The 17,482-nt window shown below is 33.9% G+C and overlaps 1 protein-coding gene across 2 annotated transcripts in view; it reads left to right on the top strand.

Moving 5' to 3' along the window:
• CD36 (CD36 molecule) overlaps window positions 1-17,482 on the top strand; it is a 53,545-nt gene that overhangs the window by 12,903 nt on the left and 23,160 nt on the right. The window contains exons 1-3 of one of the 2 annotated variants that reach the window (XM_042916485.1): window positions 1,677-2,053; window positions 9,594-9,687; window positions 10,174-10,379. In XM_042916485.1, coding sequence (XP_042772419.1) covers window positions 10,260-10,379 — 120 coding nt within the window. In that variant the 5' untranslated portion in view covers window positions 1,677-2,053; window positions 9,594-9,687; window positions 10,174-10,259. Of the gene's footprint in view, window positions 1-1,676; window positions 2,054-9,593; window positions 9,688-10,173; window positions 10,380-17,482 lie in introns of those variants that run through there. The other variant, XM_042916493.1, reaches the window with a different exon arrangement.

Here is a 17,482-nt window from a genome sequence, read left to right on the forward strand (position 1 = left end):
GTACAGCATTTTTCTGCCTTGTTGTTTAAGGTATATATTTTGCTCAAATCTAGAGAAATGATCGCAGATTTTACTTAGCTGTGCCCTCTCGGGATATTACCACACGAGACTCAGAAAGCTCCTCAGGAACTGCTGTCTATGGGATTGAACACAGCTGCCTCTGGGAATGTAGATTTGATTCTTTGGACTGCTCTTGGGAGTGTGTGACATTTTCCTCTCCAGAGACAGTCAGAGGGTTTGGATGGCATTAGGCTACTGATGAGTGATCCAAGTAAGTTCAGTGTCAACTTAAAGCATGTATTGTGCTTGTATTTTTTCCGAAATATCTTTCTCTAATAGTGTTCATAATTTCATCATAATTTAATGATCCTTTCAATATGTTTAAAATATGCTCTTTAAAATAGGTACTATCTGAACTCCTGTGTTGGTGAGCTATTTCTCAATTTTCATACAGGGGGTGGGGGAGTAAGTGTGTTTGAATTAAAGTTGAGAAGAAAATATATCAAAGCAGCTTCAATACAATAAAATAGATGTTTTTAATCAAGATATTCATTAAAATAGCCTTTTTCTACCTTTTTTGCTAATACAGCAAATACCAGAGATCACAGTTAGAGAAATCCTCTTTTCAAGCTACCTGAAATCTGTGTAAGTTATTCTTTTAAAATGAGTAGCATAAATCACATGGAAATTGTCCAAGACCATTTCTACTTGACCCTGATTAAGCGGTGTAAAATTTGAAAAAAAAAAAAATCCCAATATATCTAAAGTATTAATATCTAAGTATTAATTTTTAAATAAATGTGTCAGTAAAAATACCTGGGAAAAAGAAAGTAATGCCTGAGGGAAAAAGAGAACTTTGAATCCTTTTCCAGTTGTATTGCACTGCTAACAAATGAAAAGATTCACCACATACTCAGAAGGGGCCAACATGACCAATCCAATGATAAGAACTGGTTTAAATATGATCTAATGGACTAAATATATTTCTGCCTGTTATTGTTAGCTTACTTTATTTCAAGGCTAACTTTGAGACATTTATTCAGCTGGCCTGTCTGATAGATGACAGTTTAACTGTCTAAAGATTTTGATCTCTCTTACACGATTTTGAGAATTTCTCTGCAAGAATGGGTTCTTAGTATTGAGGGTCTCCCCCCACAAGGCTTTTTATTTTTATTAGGTTTTAAAATAATACCTTTCTTTTAAAGTAACTTATGTTTATGCTGTTTTTTACATTAAAATGTCATCTTAGATGTAATCTGTTTAAATGCTATTTAATAGTTGTATTTTGGCTGAAGAAATTTAAGGGAAATTTATTTTTTTGTTTTTATAGGGATATTTTGCTCTGCTCATGAAACTTCTGTAAAACTAACAGAAAATGATGAACAGTTAAGAATTTCCAGTTAAAACAATATGCTATTTCCTTTTTTAAAGTCGGTTTGTCATCTTTGTTGATAGTATCTCCAATTGTTTTCAAAATTCTTAGTCTTTATGCACGTCAAATTAATGCTGTATAGCAAGGTACATTTTAATTCAGCATTATGAAGTTTTGTAAGCTAAGTCATGACAAAGAAGTGATACTGCTAATCCTTCCCAGTTTATAGTTTCAACCCCCGGAACCCTATTCGTCATCTGGAATAATGATTGTGCAGTAAAACAGAATAAATAGAAGCAGCGCAGCAAGTCAGTTCCTTTTGTTTCTCTGGCCTCTGACTTACTTGGATGGGAGAATGGCCAAAAAAAAAAGTCTGCTGAGTATCTCAGATATAGGGAATGGGTCCTCACCAGACTATAAAAATAGACCAGTAAAAGCCATAACAGTAGTGTGATATGTGTGTGTTTTTTTTTTTTTTTTTTCTTTCCTAATTCCTCTGGCAACAAACCACATACTGGGATGGGATTTTTTTTTTTTTTAAGCATATTTAAACTCACACACTTTATGTAATGAGGATTTCAGTGTAGGGTTTTTCTGCAGAATACCATTTGGTCCTACTAAGAACCGTCTGTTCAAATGTTTGAGCATTTGATTGAAAAATCCTTCTTAGCCTTTTTAAAGGTAAGTCATATGCTTTTTTTTTTTTTTAACAGAAAAGATTTCTATGTCCCAAATGATAGATGACTCTACTATATAAACCCTCTTAAGAAGTTGTATAAGAGTAACAACAAAAAGCTTGTAACTGTTTTGGTTTTTTTTTTTCCAAGTCATTAGGCTTTATTTAAAAATTGGGTTTGTGTTGTTTTCCAAGTTGCTAATATTTTTACATTTTATGTTAAAAAAATATTAAAACCTTGTCTAATGGTCAATGACATTTTATTTTTGATGTTTAAAATCTTATGCCTGCTATAAACCTTTACTTTTTAATATTTAAAAATGAGTTTTAATCCAATTGAAATTGTAAAACTTTCATTGTACACATAGGCAATTTATACCTGATTTTTAAATTAATAAAAAATTATCATAAAATAAATATAATACATTAGTTATAAATGACTTGCCACTCATGTCAATATGCTTTCCAGTATGCAATTAACTAGTGAAAAGTAACTAATTACTTTTCAGAGTCATTAGTGTGTTTAAATTTTTATCTCAATTGCATTAAGTTTTCATGAACCTGACTTTGTAACATGGTTAAACACAATATGTATTTTGGATATGTTCTTGTTAGGTATTTTTTTCTAATGAAAAAGATACTATAATTGCTACTGGGAATGGTAAGTTATATTGCAAGTAATGATTCTAGATTTAATTAGTATAAATTATATAAAATTTGGTGAGAAAATAAAAACCAAAACTACTACTTTTGACTATTTAGGAAGCTTATAAATATCAGCAAATTATTTCCTTGAATGTTGATACCAAGTTTAAAGGATAAATCACTCTAGAAAAATTACAAGTTTCAAATTAATTACAGTAAGATAATTCATATATAACTGTAAATGGCATAAATTCTCTGGAGTAAATCTTATACAGTTTCTAGAATCACCAAGAAACATAGTGAAAGATGTTTTAAAAATGTTTGCATGTAGTTTTCAGTCCTCTTCTATGTGGTCTTAAGTTAGTAACGTCTTTTGGGTCTAAAATAAACATTGCTTTCAATACTGGCTCACGAAACAACCAAAATGAAATTTTTAAAAAGTTTTGTTATTCAGCGTCCAGTGGTCCATTGGGTTTTATGAGAAAAAATATGTGGAAAATTTTTATTTACTAGAAACACGATTAAACCAAAACAATGATGAATCAAATACACAACCATCAGCTAACAGGTTAGCCCAGGAAGAATATCATAATTACAACTGGAAAATATGTGGGCAGAATGTACTGGAAATTTTAGAATTTCTAATTGCCTCCCTTATTTTTTATGAAAACGTTTGGGCATGTTTACTCCAACACATTTGAATCTTGTAGATTTTTTGTTTCTGAAGGAATTCTGTAACTATATTTTGATTTAATTGTAAGCTGTTTTCGTTCACTGGCCGAAGTTATGGCTAAAAGTTTCAAATAGCATCTTCTAAGCTAGCAGATGCCTCTCCATTTGGGTGATACTCTGAGTTCCTATATACATAAATAATAAATAATTTCATCAGATTTTATTGTAATCTATGTGTTTTGCAAATAATCATTCCTATTTGTGTAAACTATACGTATTTATTAGATTTCTAAAAAAAATTTGACCAATATGAAATAACACTACACTGTTTAATAGTAAGGTTGTTCAAAATAATATTTCATGATAACATATCAAAATAACATTTCCTATGATAAGAATTTTATACTAATATCATTTACTTTTATTTGGCATTCACAACCTTATCTGTTTAAAAAAAATTTTTTTTAATGTTTATTTATTTTTGAGTCAGAGGCAGAGCATGAACAGGGGAGGGGCAGAGAGACAGGGAGACACGGAATCTGAAACAGGCTCCAGGCTCTGAGCTGTCAGCACAGAGCCTGACTTGGGGCTCGAACCCACGAACTGTGAGATCATGACCTGAGCCGAAGTCAGATGCTTAACAAACTGAGCCACCCAGGCGCCCCTTACAACCATATCTGTTGAGTGATACAGCATTTTAGAGAAAATTAAGCCACAGAGAAACTATGCTATTAAGACCCAAAATTGAACCTAAATCACTTGACTTCAAATTCCAAAATCTGAACTATTGTAGATCACATGCTATCTTACTGTTTATACTATAATTTGGGGTGGGAAAAAAAAGCATTCCTGTCTGAGCTTCAAGGATCAAGAAGTGCTCTAGACAATCTTATTTAAACCAACATGAATCAAAGAGAATCATTTCAAACCTATAGTAATCCCTGTAATCAAGTACTCCAAAAGACAGGCTTGTTTCTAGAAGGATCCTTAGTATGATACATGAAGTACAATATACTTACTGCTTTAATTTTTTAAGAATACCACCAAGTTTTAAATTGTAATGTTTTAAAAGTATAATTTAGTGATGTGTCTTATTGTTTCATATTATAGATGTTTATAATTTTTTTCTATTGTGAATTTTTAGCTACACCTATTCTAATATGATAAAAAAGGACTGTGGTAACTTCAATAAGAAAAGATAAGAGAGAACTTCTCATCTAGGTATTTAAGAGTCTTCTGCAGAGCCCTTGAGTTCTGTGAGGATGACTCAGAACCCAAGTGAAGTGTGATACGAAGGGGAAAGGGCCACAGAGTTCCTGCTCCCTTTTATCAGAAGAGGTTTTCTGCTTATATATTGGAATTTCATGTAAAGAATTCTGTCTCTAAACAGAAGTTTATAAAGTACTGATCTAACGGCCTTCTGTTTCCACATGATGAAATGCAACCAGATTTAAATTATTGATTTACACCCATTACAAATAGCTGGGATTTGAATCTGCATCTTACTCATGTCTAGGAAACCATGGCTTTGTAAACACACCTAGTTACAGTGTAGGGCCAGAAAGTGAAAAGGAATTTAATTTTGAAAGCTAACTTTCATCATTTATACACAACTTGTTAAATTAATCACCCCTCACAACTCCAAAAATGGGGTCTGTGGGCAGATACTGTATTTATTAGGTAAAGAAGGCTGTGTATCAAAAGAACAGTGTAATGTGTGTGTGCTTGAAAACAGAAGTGTGTGGTCTGGTTTTCAATTCTAAGAAAATGTGGAGGGAAAGTTCATGGATAGAATAAGAAATCTGAGGTACTCACTCATCAGTAAGAAAATGTCATCCCAGCCCTGGCATTCATTTATGGTACAAATACTCTTGTAATCTGAAGCTTTTTCAAGTTTTGCAGTTTACATCCCAGAAAATTTACCTCTGGGTCATGCCTTTTCTGGGTGGAGTTTCCCAAGGAATACAGCTTTGATCACACATGGGAAGAATTACAGATTCTCTAAGAATTTTATCTGATTTTCTGACCTATTTACTGGAAAGGTTTATTATAGCTCAGTCTCTCAGTTTCCACCACCAGGTTTCCAACATAATGGAAAGACATAATGCTCATAAATTCATTCTGGAAACACTCCACTGATTTGACAACAAAAAAGTAAAGAAAAAAAAGTACCCTTTTTTCCTTCTTTCAAAGATAACCCAAGGGAATAAAATAGACTCACAAATTCTACAAAAGGAATAGGATCTATAATCTATAAACTGATAGGATACAGGTGATCTCCCTCTAGACTCCAGAAAGGTATGTGATAAGTGATATTTTAAAATACGCCTTTTTTTCTTTTCTCTGCTTTATACAAGTCTCAGCAATTGGTTTTTCTTTACTGTGCCTGTGATGATTCTTTGCTTTCTAAATTTATTTACTTGAAACAAGAAGTAAATTATTGCAGATTTTGATGTCTTGTCTATTCCTATGAAGGAGAAATAACAATAAATAATAAAATGTAATCCAAAATTAGCAAGTGAAATAAATTACTATTTTAATATGTAAGGAATTTGTTATTAAGAAAACCAAGTTCACAAGACACAGATTTACAAGCCTTACCAAATTTGAGAGGAGAATGGGGACAAACAACACTTTTTTTTTTCCCTGAAGATAAACATGGGTGGAAAAACTGGTGAATGTGCTGTAACCTGAACTTTCTTATGTAGTCAGCGTGTGTCTTACATAGTGTGTTGGGCCCTCCTTTGCCTCAGGTGAATAAAACTAAATTTAATAATATGAAGCATAAAGCTAAGGGAGGAGTTTAATAACAATACTTCATTACTCATGGTTTCAAGGCACTGAAGGATAATGAACCCAAGTAATGTCGCGTATCTTAACGTATTATTAGGGGGAAAAGTTGGAAACTTACAACAAAGTAACAAAAGTGAGTCAATCAAATAAAAATTTGAAAGAAGTACATAAACACAGTCTCTCTCAAAACTATTAGTACATGTGTGAAGTGATGTTAGATTAATACTTACAGCTTTGCTTATATATCATCCAGACCAGTGTTATTCCAATAACCATCTAACGGCATGATTCAACAGAATAAGTTACTGGATACTTCTTTTTTCTGATGAGCTTGACTCAACAGCAGTGGGATGGATACACTATATCACTTCAGTTTTAAGTTTAAAGCAGACAGAGCCTATGTAGGACCCAGGCATGACCATTACTTGACAGGCCTGGGGCTCAGGGTCCTCAGAAGTCATAATCATGAGTTTCCAGGTTTAGAGAGGGAAGTATTGGACAACATGTGCTGTTGCCTGAGTCCTCCAGTGGACATTCTTGGGACTCTTTGCCCCTTGCAGAAACTTTCCTCTGTAGTACATGGGCTACTTGAATAAAGGAGAATAATTTTGGCAGAAGTCCAATTCACAACTAGGTTATGGCACCTAATCTGGAAAAGGGCAGATAAATGCACAAAATATTTTAGCAGCCATAGAACTGTAATTTTTAAATCATTTTATTTCCATATGTCAGAGTTGCAAATGACATTAATAGGAGTGAAGTTTTTTAGTGATATTTATATAGAACATAAAATAATTTTCCAAAAGGGAAATTTAATACTTGAGTTGTTTCTTTTATGTTTTTATTTATTTTACTAGAGAGAGAGAAAAAGAGAAAGCATGAGTGGAGAAGGGGCAGAGGGAGAGTGAGAATCCTAAGCACACTCCTTGCTGTCAGTGCAGGGCCCAACGAGGGTCTTGATCTCACAAACCATGAGATCGTGACCTGAGCTGAAATCAAGAGTCAGACGCATAACCAACTGAGCCACATAGATGCCCCTTCAGTTGCTTTTTAATTTTTTTTTAACGTTTTTATTTATTTTTGAGACAGAGAGAGACAGAGCATGAACGGGGGAGGGTCAGAGAGAGGGAGACACAGAATCTGAAACAGGCTCCAGGCTCTGAGCTGTCAGCACAGAGCCCGACGCGGGGCTCGAACTCACTGACCGCGAGATCATGACCTGAGCTGAAGTCGGCCGCTCAACCGACTGAGCCACCCAGGCGCCCCTTCAGTTGCTTTTAAAAGATAGATTCATGAGGGGCTCCTGGGTAGCTCAGTTGGTTAAAGGTCTGACTTTGGTTCAGGTGATGATCTGGTGGGAGTTCGAGTCCTGTGTTGGGCTCTGTGCTGACAGCTTAGAGCCTGGAGCCAGCTGCAGATTGTGTCTCTTTCTCTGCCCCCGCCCCCTGCTCATTCTCTCTCTCTCTCTCTCTCTCTCTCTCTCTCTCTCTCTGTCTCAAAAATGAACATTTAAAAACATTAAAAAAATAGATTCATGATATCATATAAAGAAAACTGCAATTTGACTCTGGGGATTTCCTTTCCCAATTTTTAATTGGCTTTGCAAAGCCATAGATTTCTACAGAGATTCTCATAGAGCTTCCTCAGAGAAAGGAGTATGTCACGTGGGAGTAGGTAGACCAGGCTGGGACTCAAGGTCACAGGGTTGCCACCACTGTTGTACTGCATAGTCACTCTGCCTGTTGGTCTTCCATGTAAGAATCTGAAGAACTGATTCAGCTACTTAAATTAAAAACTGCCGATCTCATCCTAGCATCTCATTTTACACATGAGGAAATTCAAGTCCTAAGAGATGAAGTGATTTGCCCATTGTCATCTGGCAAGAGAGTAGTAGCACATCAATTTTTGGTTTAATCTCTACTAGTCTACTGGTCTTAACTACACTACATTAGATCCCTGTCTTGATTGCTACTTTAGGTATAACTTGGAAATGAGACGTAGAGGATGGTGTCTGAAATGATGATTCAGCCAATGATTACTTAATTGGCTCCCTTGGATATGACTATTTGTCCATAGTATACAGACCACCCAGATGGGTAGCATGTTACATGATTTCAGAGGGCAAGGAAAGCTGTTCCTCACATGCCATCCCCAAACAATTAATACAAAGCAAACACCACTTGCTCAGTGAGATATGGAAGTCCATAGGAAAACCAAATTACTTGTTTAGACAGCTTATAGATAGTCCTTTTACATTGGGAAAAAACAAAAAACGTGTAATATTACTACTATTCACACTTCTTAGCTGCTAGAACCTCGGTGTGAATGAATTCAGTTTATCCTCCTTTACAGTGGAAGTATCCTAGATAGAAGGCATCGGTAAAGGGAGATCACAAAGATAAGAAAGGGTAAAGAGAAATAAATAAAATTGCCATGGGAAAACTCTGTAACATTTATATTCACAATATTGAGGAAAAGTCTAATTTTCCTTATTTTCTTAGCTATGTAAGCAATATTCCTGAAAAACTAAATGGTTCCTCCAGTGGAAATAAGTACTAAGAATATCCTAAGAGTGGCACTTCTGTTGGAACAAAGCTGTGGAGGGAAAATCTGAGACCATAACAAAGTAGAATTTTTGTTATTACATTTACAGTGCTGACAGTAATAATTGGCATGTGACTCTTTTTTTTTTTTTTATATATCTATAGTCTCCATTCTGTTGGCATTTATGTTTTCCATGGCCTTGGGCAATAAAGTAGAGAATTTTTGTTTATAAGCTACAAAGCACATTTTGGCTCTTTATCAACGTCAGGTCAGCCCCATTTAAAAAAAAAAATACTGTTACAACCAAAATATGAAGGTGTTTTAAAATCCTAGAAGTAATAAATTCTTATTAACTTTGTTAAAATAGAATCCACTCGTTTCATTAATCATTTCCTTTCAATCTTTATGAAATAGCCACATACTGTACAGAAAGATATCAAAAATAAGACTGACTAGTGGAAATACACACTGGCACAAATTAGTTGATTTTAACCGAATTGGTGTGAATCAAATGTTCATGATGACAAAATAAATAATGTTGCAGTTTCATATGTAAAAATAAAACAAAAACAAAAAAACCCTGTGAGACTAGTAACAAAGAAATGTCTGTCATTAAACATCCTTTACATTCATTATGTATTTTCTTTAAATTCTTCCCACCTTTAGTGTATTCAAAAGCCAATTATTAACAATGAAATTGAAAGTACATTCTTTAAAATATTTGTTTTTAACACTATAAAAAAAATTCAAGCATGAGCTCAGTATTCATGAAAGATTTTTTTAATAGTGATTATAATTTTGGTGTTATTAGACAATATTCTGGTATTAATTTACTGACAATGTATTTTCCCAATGTAACCGTGTTTTTTTTGTTTTGTTTTGTTTTAACAGATAGCTTACAAATGATTAGAAGAATTAATTCTTTCTGAGACTCCTCAGATCATTTCCTATAAAATTTGTATCTTGCTGTATACTTGTGAATAAGGTATAGTAAAGACACCATCTATTACCATACTTGTTTAGCATTGGACAGAGAAGACATGGGTCAGGATACCTCCAGTTTGCAGGAGAACTCCAGGCAAGATGTGGGTGGCTGTGCTTGAGTGGAGAAGCCAGATAAAGAGCAAAGATGCATCTAAGTGTCCTGGGCTGAGGGTAGATAGATGAGGGAGAAAGTACAGTAAGCAAGTTCTCCTTAGATAAGATTTCAGTGTTAATCATCCATAGGAAGAAAATTTTAAAAGAGGGGAATTTTAAAGAAATACTCTATATGACAATGTTCTTTATTTCTTCCACTGGTAAATAGTGAAAAGCAAGACAGGAGAGGACCTAACCTAGAAAGTCAGTTTCATCAAACAAAAATTATTTATTCATAACCGGCTAAATGCTTGTTCAGTTGTGTTTTCTTTGTACTTTGATCTTCTTGTACTGATATTTAAGCTTCTGTTTTATGATCTCTTTCTAATGCTAGGACCAGACCTCTGGAAACCACCTAACCAGACCTGGGAGTTTGAAAGAAGCAAGTGCTGAACCTTAATTTCTCCCCTGATTAAGAAAATGGGCTGTGACCGAAACTGTGGGCTCATCGCTGGTGCTGTCATTGGTGCAGTCCTGGCCGTGTTTGGAGGCATTCTGATGCCAGTCGGAGACATGCTTATTGAGAGGACAATCAAAAAGGTACAAGTATTCTAAAGGATACTTCTTGTCATTCATTTCTTGTCATTTGTATTTCCTGGTAACTGGCAACTTTGTATCTTTAATACAAAGGTGATTATGAGCCATTACAACTTCACACAGTTGAGAAATGTTAAAAGCATAATGTACTTTTAACATGAATGCATCACTATCTTAAGTATAATATCCAAATTCTCATCAAAGGTGTTTAGAAGTGTACAAGTTAGTAGAAATAATTGTTTTTCATTACGCCTAAGGACTATATTGATGAGCTTCTGAACGAGAAATAAGTATGTGTATTTTGTGTATTATATATAAATTTAAAATTGTGTTTAATAATGAAACAGGAATCTTTGGTAAAGCTGGTATAATTTTTTTTATTTGGTAAACTGTTGCTTTTTATAATATATGTAATAACATAATATTGTTTTATAAACATTCCTATTTATAAACATTTATACTGATTCTGCCAAAATACTTCCGGAAATGTTATGTAGGACAAATGTCAGCATAAATGAAATGAGCTGACTGTAGTTTTAACAAAAACTAGAGCGGTTCAATAGCCAGACTTTGCACAACAAAGTAGAGTTCATCTTCCACCTTCCTTCCTTCTATTGTGCTTCACACTCACCGACTTGAACTGAGAGAGAGTAGGAAGACTAGAATAAGAAGCAGATTTGCTGAAGTCCTAAATCAGTGGGTGGCAAATTGAATCAGCTTCAGGAGTTTGAAGACAGGGTTTAAAAAAAAAAAAAAGAAAAGAAAAAAGTGAAGCCTCTAAGAACTTTCCAAGAACAAGATAACATAAGAACAGGGATAACTGTGAACTTTGAGAGTGTGTATCCTGCCCCAGGGCTAGTATGCTCAGGTTTTTTACACATAATCCTACCCAAGTAAAACCTATCTGAGTGCTGGCCTCAGCTCTCAGCCTGCTTAGATGTCAATGCCCTGGCAGAGACAGATAGACAGATAGATAGACAGATAGATAGATAGATAGATAGATAGATAGATAGATAGGAACCATTACCTCAATAACATCCTATTGTCTTATCTTTGATACTAAGACATTAATACACACACACACACACACACACACACACGTATATATACACATACATACACACATATATGTGTGTATATATGTGTGCCTGTATGTGTGTGTGTATGTATATATATATATATATATATATATATATATATATATATTTACTCAATAATAACATAGGCATTTTTATCTTTTGCTAACAGGTTGTAAATCTTCAACCCCATGCATTTAACTTTAAAAATATATTGTAGGGGCACCTGGGTGGCTCAGTTGGTTAGGTGACTGTCTTTGGCTTAGGTCATGATCTCATAGTTCATGAGTTTGAACCCCACATCAGGCTCTTCGCTGTCAGCACAGAGACTGCTTTTGATCCTCTGCCCCACCCCCCTCTGCCTCTCCCCAGCTCTACTTGCTTAGCATTTGACAAAGATGACATGGGTCCACATACCTTCAGTTTACAGGAAAACTCCAGGCAGGATGTGGGGGGCTGTGCTTGGGTTGAGAAGCCAGATAAAGGGAGAAGATGCATATAGATATTTATATATATATATAGATAGATATATATATATAGATATATAGATATATATGCATTTATATAATATATATTATATATAAATAATATAGATTTATATATTATATGTTTATTATGTTTATATATTATTTATATATACATAAATATAAATATAGATAGAAACTGAATGTCATCCCCTCCCTTGGAATGTCCAGTTTTCTTGCTATTATTCATGATACAGTTCAAAAGAGACAGGCAGATGCTGGTGAGGTGGAGCTTATGTAACCATGTGAGTTGGAGCTCCATTGCACAGCGCTCTTGCTATTCTATAAATTCTGCTTCCCTTCTGGGCCTTCTGTGGAGAAAGAACAGATACAGTATCTGTACTAACACTCAGGCTATAATTTATCTTCCGGAAAAGTCTCCAGAATGGAAATTCCCAATAATCTCCTACTACACAGCATTTTAGACTGTTTTTTTCCAACACACAAATGGTGTCCAGTAGTTGAATATTGTTCACTTATCTTTTTCTTCTTCATTCAACAGTATTAGTACAGATAGTTTTTCTGTTCAATCATGTGCAAAGAGCTAACATCTATTTTAACTGTCTAATGTATATCTCTAACTTCATAATAGTTGTTCATGAGGAAATAAGAGTTTTGAGATGTCAAAAAATTTACTTTTATATAGTGACAGAGAGTAAAATAATTTTTTTACTTCAACAATATAAAATTTAACCAGGGGAAAGCATAGTATACGAAAACATAAAGAACCATGAAACTAGGGTATTATATGGGAATTTGCTATTTAGAAAGAGAAGTCTCAAAACATTTGATCACTTCCGAAAGATGAAACTGTTGGATTTTCAAAAAGGATAAGATTTTGGAAGTTCAAAAGAGGGCTGTAATAAAGGCATCAGAGGGCTGAAGAATATTATAGGAAAAGGATGAAATGCAACTAAGTGCTGTAAAAAGGGAAGGAAGAACATATCAACTGTGCCCAAAATATGGGATCTACAAAAGAGATGATTAGAAAAACAACATGGGGTAAAATATATGAAGCTTTGAACATCAGGAAGAAGAATATTTAATTGGCCATGTGACAGGCAGTAGTGGTTGGTGGATCTTTCCTGGTAGGTGTAAGAGATAAGAAAACCTGCATTTAACGATTCATATCACATGGCTTCCATTTATTTAGTGCTGTGAAGAGCTTCATATACACTAGTTCATTTAATCTTTGCAGATATCTATGAGATCCTCTTATTGTACCCACTTTAGTCACAAGACCTTAAATCTACTTGCCAACTCATGTGGCCAAAAGGAGTCAGTTCCCAAACCTAGACAATCTGAAGGCAGAGACTAGATGATACACAGTCTTGTGCAGTATGATCCTACAATAAAAAGAATTGGAGAGACCAAAAACAAGAGAACAGGGGGCACGTGGGTGGCTCAGTCGGTTAAGCATCCAACTTGTGATTTCAGCTCTGATCATCATCTCACAGTTCATGAGTTTGAGCCCCACATTGGTTTCTACACTAACAGTGCAAAGCCTGCTTGGGATCCTCTCTCTTACTCTTTCTCTGACCTTCCCCACTCACACACTTGCTCTCTCTCTCTCAAAATAAATAAACATTAAAAAAAAGAGTTTAAACAAAAAACAGGAAAACAAGGAAAAATTATGCAGGACATGGCCATTTTCAAGGAGAATTTAAGATTCCCTTTTAGGAAGATCTTTGCACAATCTGCACATTATGTAACAAAGGCACTCTGGGCTAGTGTAGTGGAGTACATAGAAAAAAATGGGTGATGGAGCGTAATGGCAGTTTGGATATGGAACTAAATTAGGAGGGAGGGTAAAAACACTTCAAGATGTCCAGTTGAATTATTGGGAGAGATGTATATCTTAGGAGAATAAAAGAGGTTTTATGAGTGTTTTGACGTGAACATCAGTATTTCAAAGGTCAGTACTCAGATTGATTTGATCATTGATCTAGAGATTACAGATAAAACTAAACAATCTATTTGCTATCTAGATGGCTTGAACATCAAGACAAAAAAAAAAAGCAGAGAGATTACTATAGGTTTTATACATAATTCAGAGGTATAAAAACAAAAAAATGATTTTATGAATGAAGAAATAAAAACAGAAGAGTGTAATTACTTTGGAGGTTAATATAAGGCTAGTGCTCAAAGAAAGAGAAAATGCTCTGAGGCAGATGAAAATTCAGGAAAAAATGATTAGGACATGGTTACTAATGTTCTTGAAAATATAAATTCAGTAGGGTAGGGTAATAAAGAGAGGTATGCAACAAAGAAATAGAGTGCTTTCTCTTCTTGTTTTTGAAATAAGAGTTATCTGTCCAATCTTGTACAAGACAAAAGGGGATGGTATGGATCTAGACCCTAGAAGGAGGAAGAGGCACAAAACAGATTTAAGGAAGAATGAGTATCCAAAAATATTAAATGATAGTTTATATTGTATGCCTGCCACAAATCTATAGCCTAAAACTAATCACCAGAACCTCTCCAATGGTCAGAATCTGTGATACATTTAAAACTAAGCCTGGTTTTGCTCTCAGATTTCCATATAGTCATGTTGATCTTATCAACTTTAGTCCTATAAAGATGCTGGGACTTGTTCTTTCTTTATACAGGGTATTTCTTTTTTCTTTAGTTTACAAAACTGTTCTAAAAGTAAGGTTGGAATATATATCTGTTTGAAATACAGTCGGAGTCAAATCTCTGAATTATGTGTAAACCCAAAGAGCCAAGTCATTTAGGGTAAAGCTGTTATTTTACAAATAAAGAATAATTTTAGTACCAGTCAGTTTTGTTTGCCGCTGAAACTCACTGAAGACTACTTTCTTCATTTAATTGACTAACAGCAAATTGGGAAAGTTATTACCTATATACAAGCACCTTTTAAAACTATTAAGTTGCTTAATTTAAAAAAAAGATCAGAAAATCATCCCATAGTTATCTCATTCATAAAGCAAAGCTGGGACTGTATGATATCTTCAGTTCTAAAAGAGCACCCTGAAACTGGCATTTAAAATGGTCTAAAATAGTCCAGAAAATTTATTTCTTTCATATATATATATATATACACATATATATGTATATATATATATAAAATGTGTATATATATGCATATATATAAACAACATTAACAATAAATAACAATATTTATTAACAATAAATAAACATTAAAAACATATACATATAAAATGTGTGTATAGTGTGTACAAATATACAGATGTATATACACATCTATACATATACACATGCATTCATTTTACTCTTAATTTTTAAGGGATGTTTTCTAGGGACTTCATGCTTTTTATGGATTACAGCTGAGAACTTTCTTACCAGTACTTTTGACTATGATTCCTAACAGATAAGAGTGGAGCCAACAGATTTATGCAACCTTATGTAGATAAGCAAAGTCAGTGGCATTAGCTTCCACAAATATAGAAACTGGCACAGCACTTTGGAAAAAGGTCAAAGTCCTGCCACCGTTTATAAAAGATAATTTATCACTTGACACTGTTAATATTACTTGATGAATGTTTAATGAATATTGTATAACAGTAGTAATTTTAAATAAATTTTAATTTCCCTATGATATTAAGTATAGAACACCAAGAAGGAAATTAAAGCTCTTTCTTTCCTCCTAAAAGACTAATGTTAAATTATACATCATTTCTTTGCACACTTCCTGAAAAGAATAATCCTTTAGTAACTTGTAAGACATGCTTTCAGATAAAATAAGTTGAAATAATTAGTTGTTTATTAAAATATCCAATATTGGACTCAATAGTCCATATTTTAATAATATAAATTAACATTTATATTGCTTCAGTAATATGTGCTTATTGTATTTCCAGATATGAAAAAATAATTTGTATAAATTATGCTAATGATAATATATGAGAACATAAGCATGAACATGAAACAGTCCAAAGTAAATTTTAAATTAAAATAGAGGCATAAAAATGAATTAAACACTACATACATTAGCATTTTAATTGCAATAATAAAATTACTTAAAAAGGGTTTCAAGAAATAGCAGGTAAGCATATATAATTTTTCCCCCAGTCCAATTTTTATTGACATATCAACATAATTTACTACTCAAGCCAAATGCAGAATCTCCCATATTAAGTTCTTACATAAATTTTGGAGGCTAATGACCTGGGTTTCAGAAACATTAAATCCAATCAGTTTCCCCAAATTGGTGTTTTAACTGATGACTTGATATCTGAGACTGAAGTCATTTTTTGACTCTCAGCACAGCTGCCACTAATATTGTAATTCAGTCTCCGTGAGCATGCACACGCAAGCATGCATGCACACATATGCCCATGTACGTAATACACACTTTTTTGAATGTGGGGAAATGGTTTGTAACTGGTCCTAACCAGAACAAATTGTGGTAGTAACTGGAAAGGCTGAAGACTCTTTTCAATATGAAGAAACACAGTGCAGAACATTTTAAGGAAGTTTTGATGTCACTGCAGTGAAAATAAATGTAAAAATGATTAAAGAAAAAGAAGTGTCACCATATACTACATGAGTTATTGCCACATGACTGGGTTAGACATCTCCATTTACTCTGGAGAGTAAATATTAGAGTTTTTCCTCCAAAGAGTAGATAGGATTTGTATAATAGCCAACATTCACTGAATGCTAGCTCTGTGCTAACACTGTTGTTCTAAGTGCTCACATTTATTAATCTCTATAAGAAGCTAGGAGGCTATATATTCAATTAAACCATATTCAACTCATGTTGAGTTTCAAAATACTACTCTCATGTGGTTCAACCTAATATTATTATTACCCCTATTTTACAAATGAGGAAACTGAGGTATAAAAAAATTAAATAACCTGCCCAAGTTTAATGGTTACCATGGCACTCAACTGGGGATTAAACCCATAGGATCTAGTTTCATTCTTAAACACTTTACTCTGTACCCGGAGGGAAGAAGCCACTCTATATGTTCAGGGTAGGGATAGGATAAGGAAATGTAACTCATAGGTTAAAATCTGCTACACATGATCCTGTCTATTAGTACTTTACAAGATCCTTGAGAAATGGGACAACATATTTTCCACATTGGTACTCTATCTACTCCACCCATGGGAAGTTAACAAGGACATTTTAATAATTACCCTAAAGTTGCCAGTGGTGGTGATGGACAATGTTTTCCTGCAAAAGCAATAATCTAATGAGTATGTAACAAAGTAGAAGATACTACTATTCCAAACTTCTGCTTTCACATTAATGTAACAAAATAGAAGTTTCAAAGGTCAATAGTTTTCAACCCAGCTGGAGACCATACCATAAGAGTGTCATTAGTTTGGAATCTAGTCAGCACTGGGACTAGTCTACATGCTTAAAGTCAGGGACAGATACTGATGTAGACATCAGCCAAATGAGAGGATTTTGAATTACATTGTTTTTTTCATGTGCTCATTTATCAGCTTTGTACTTCTAACTTAGTGAAAGGTTTGCAAGATTGGCTAGATAGTGCAAATCCAACTTAACTTT

Source organism: Panthera leo, chromosome A2 (genome assembly GCF_018350215.1).
Source record: "Panthera leo isolate Ple1 chromosome A2, P.leo_Ple1_pat1.1, whole genome shotgun sequence".
Lineage (NCBI taxonomy): Eukaryota > Metazoa > Chordata > Mammalia > Carnivora > Felidae > Panthera > Panthera leo.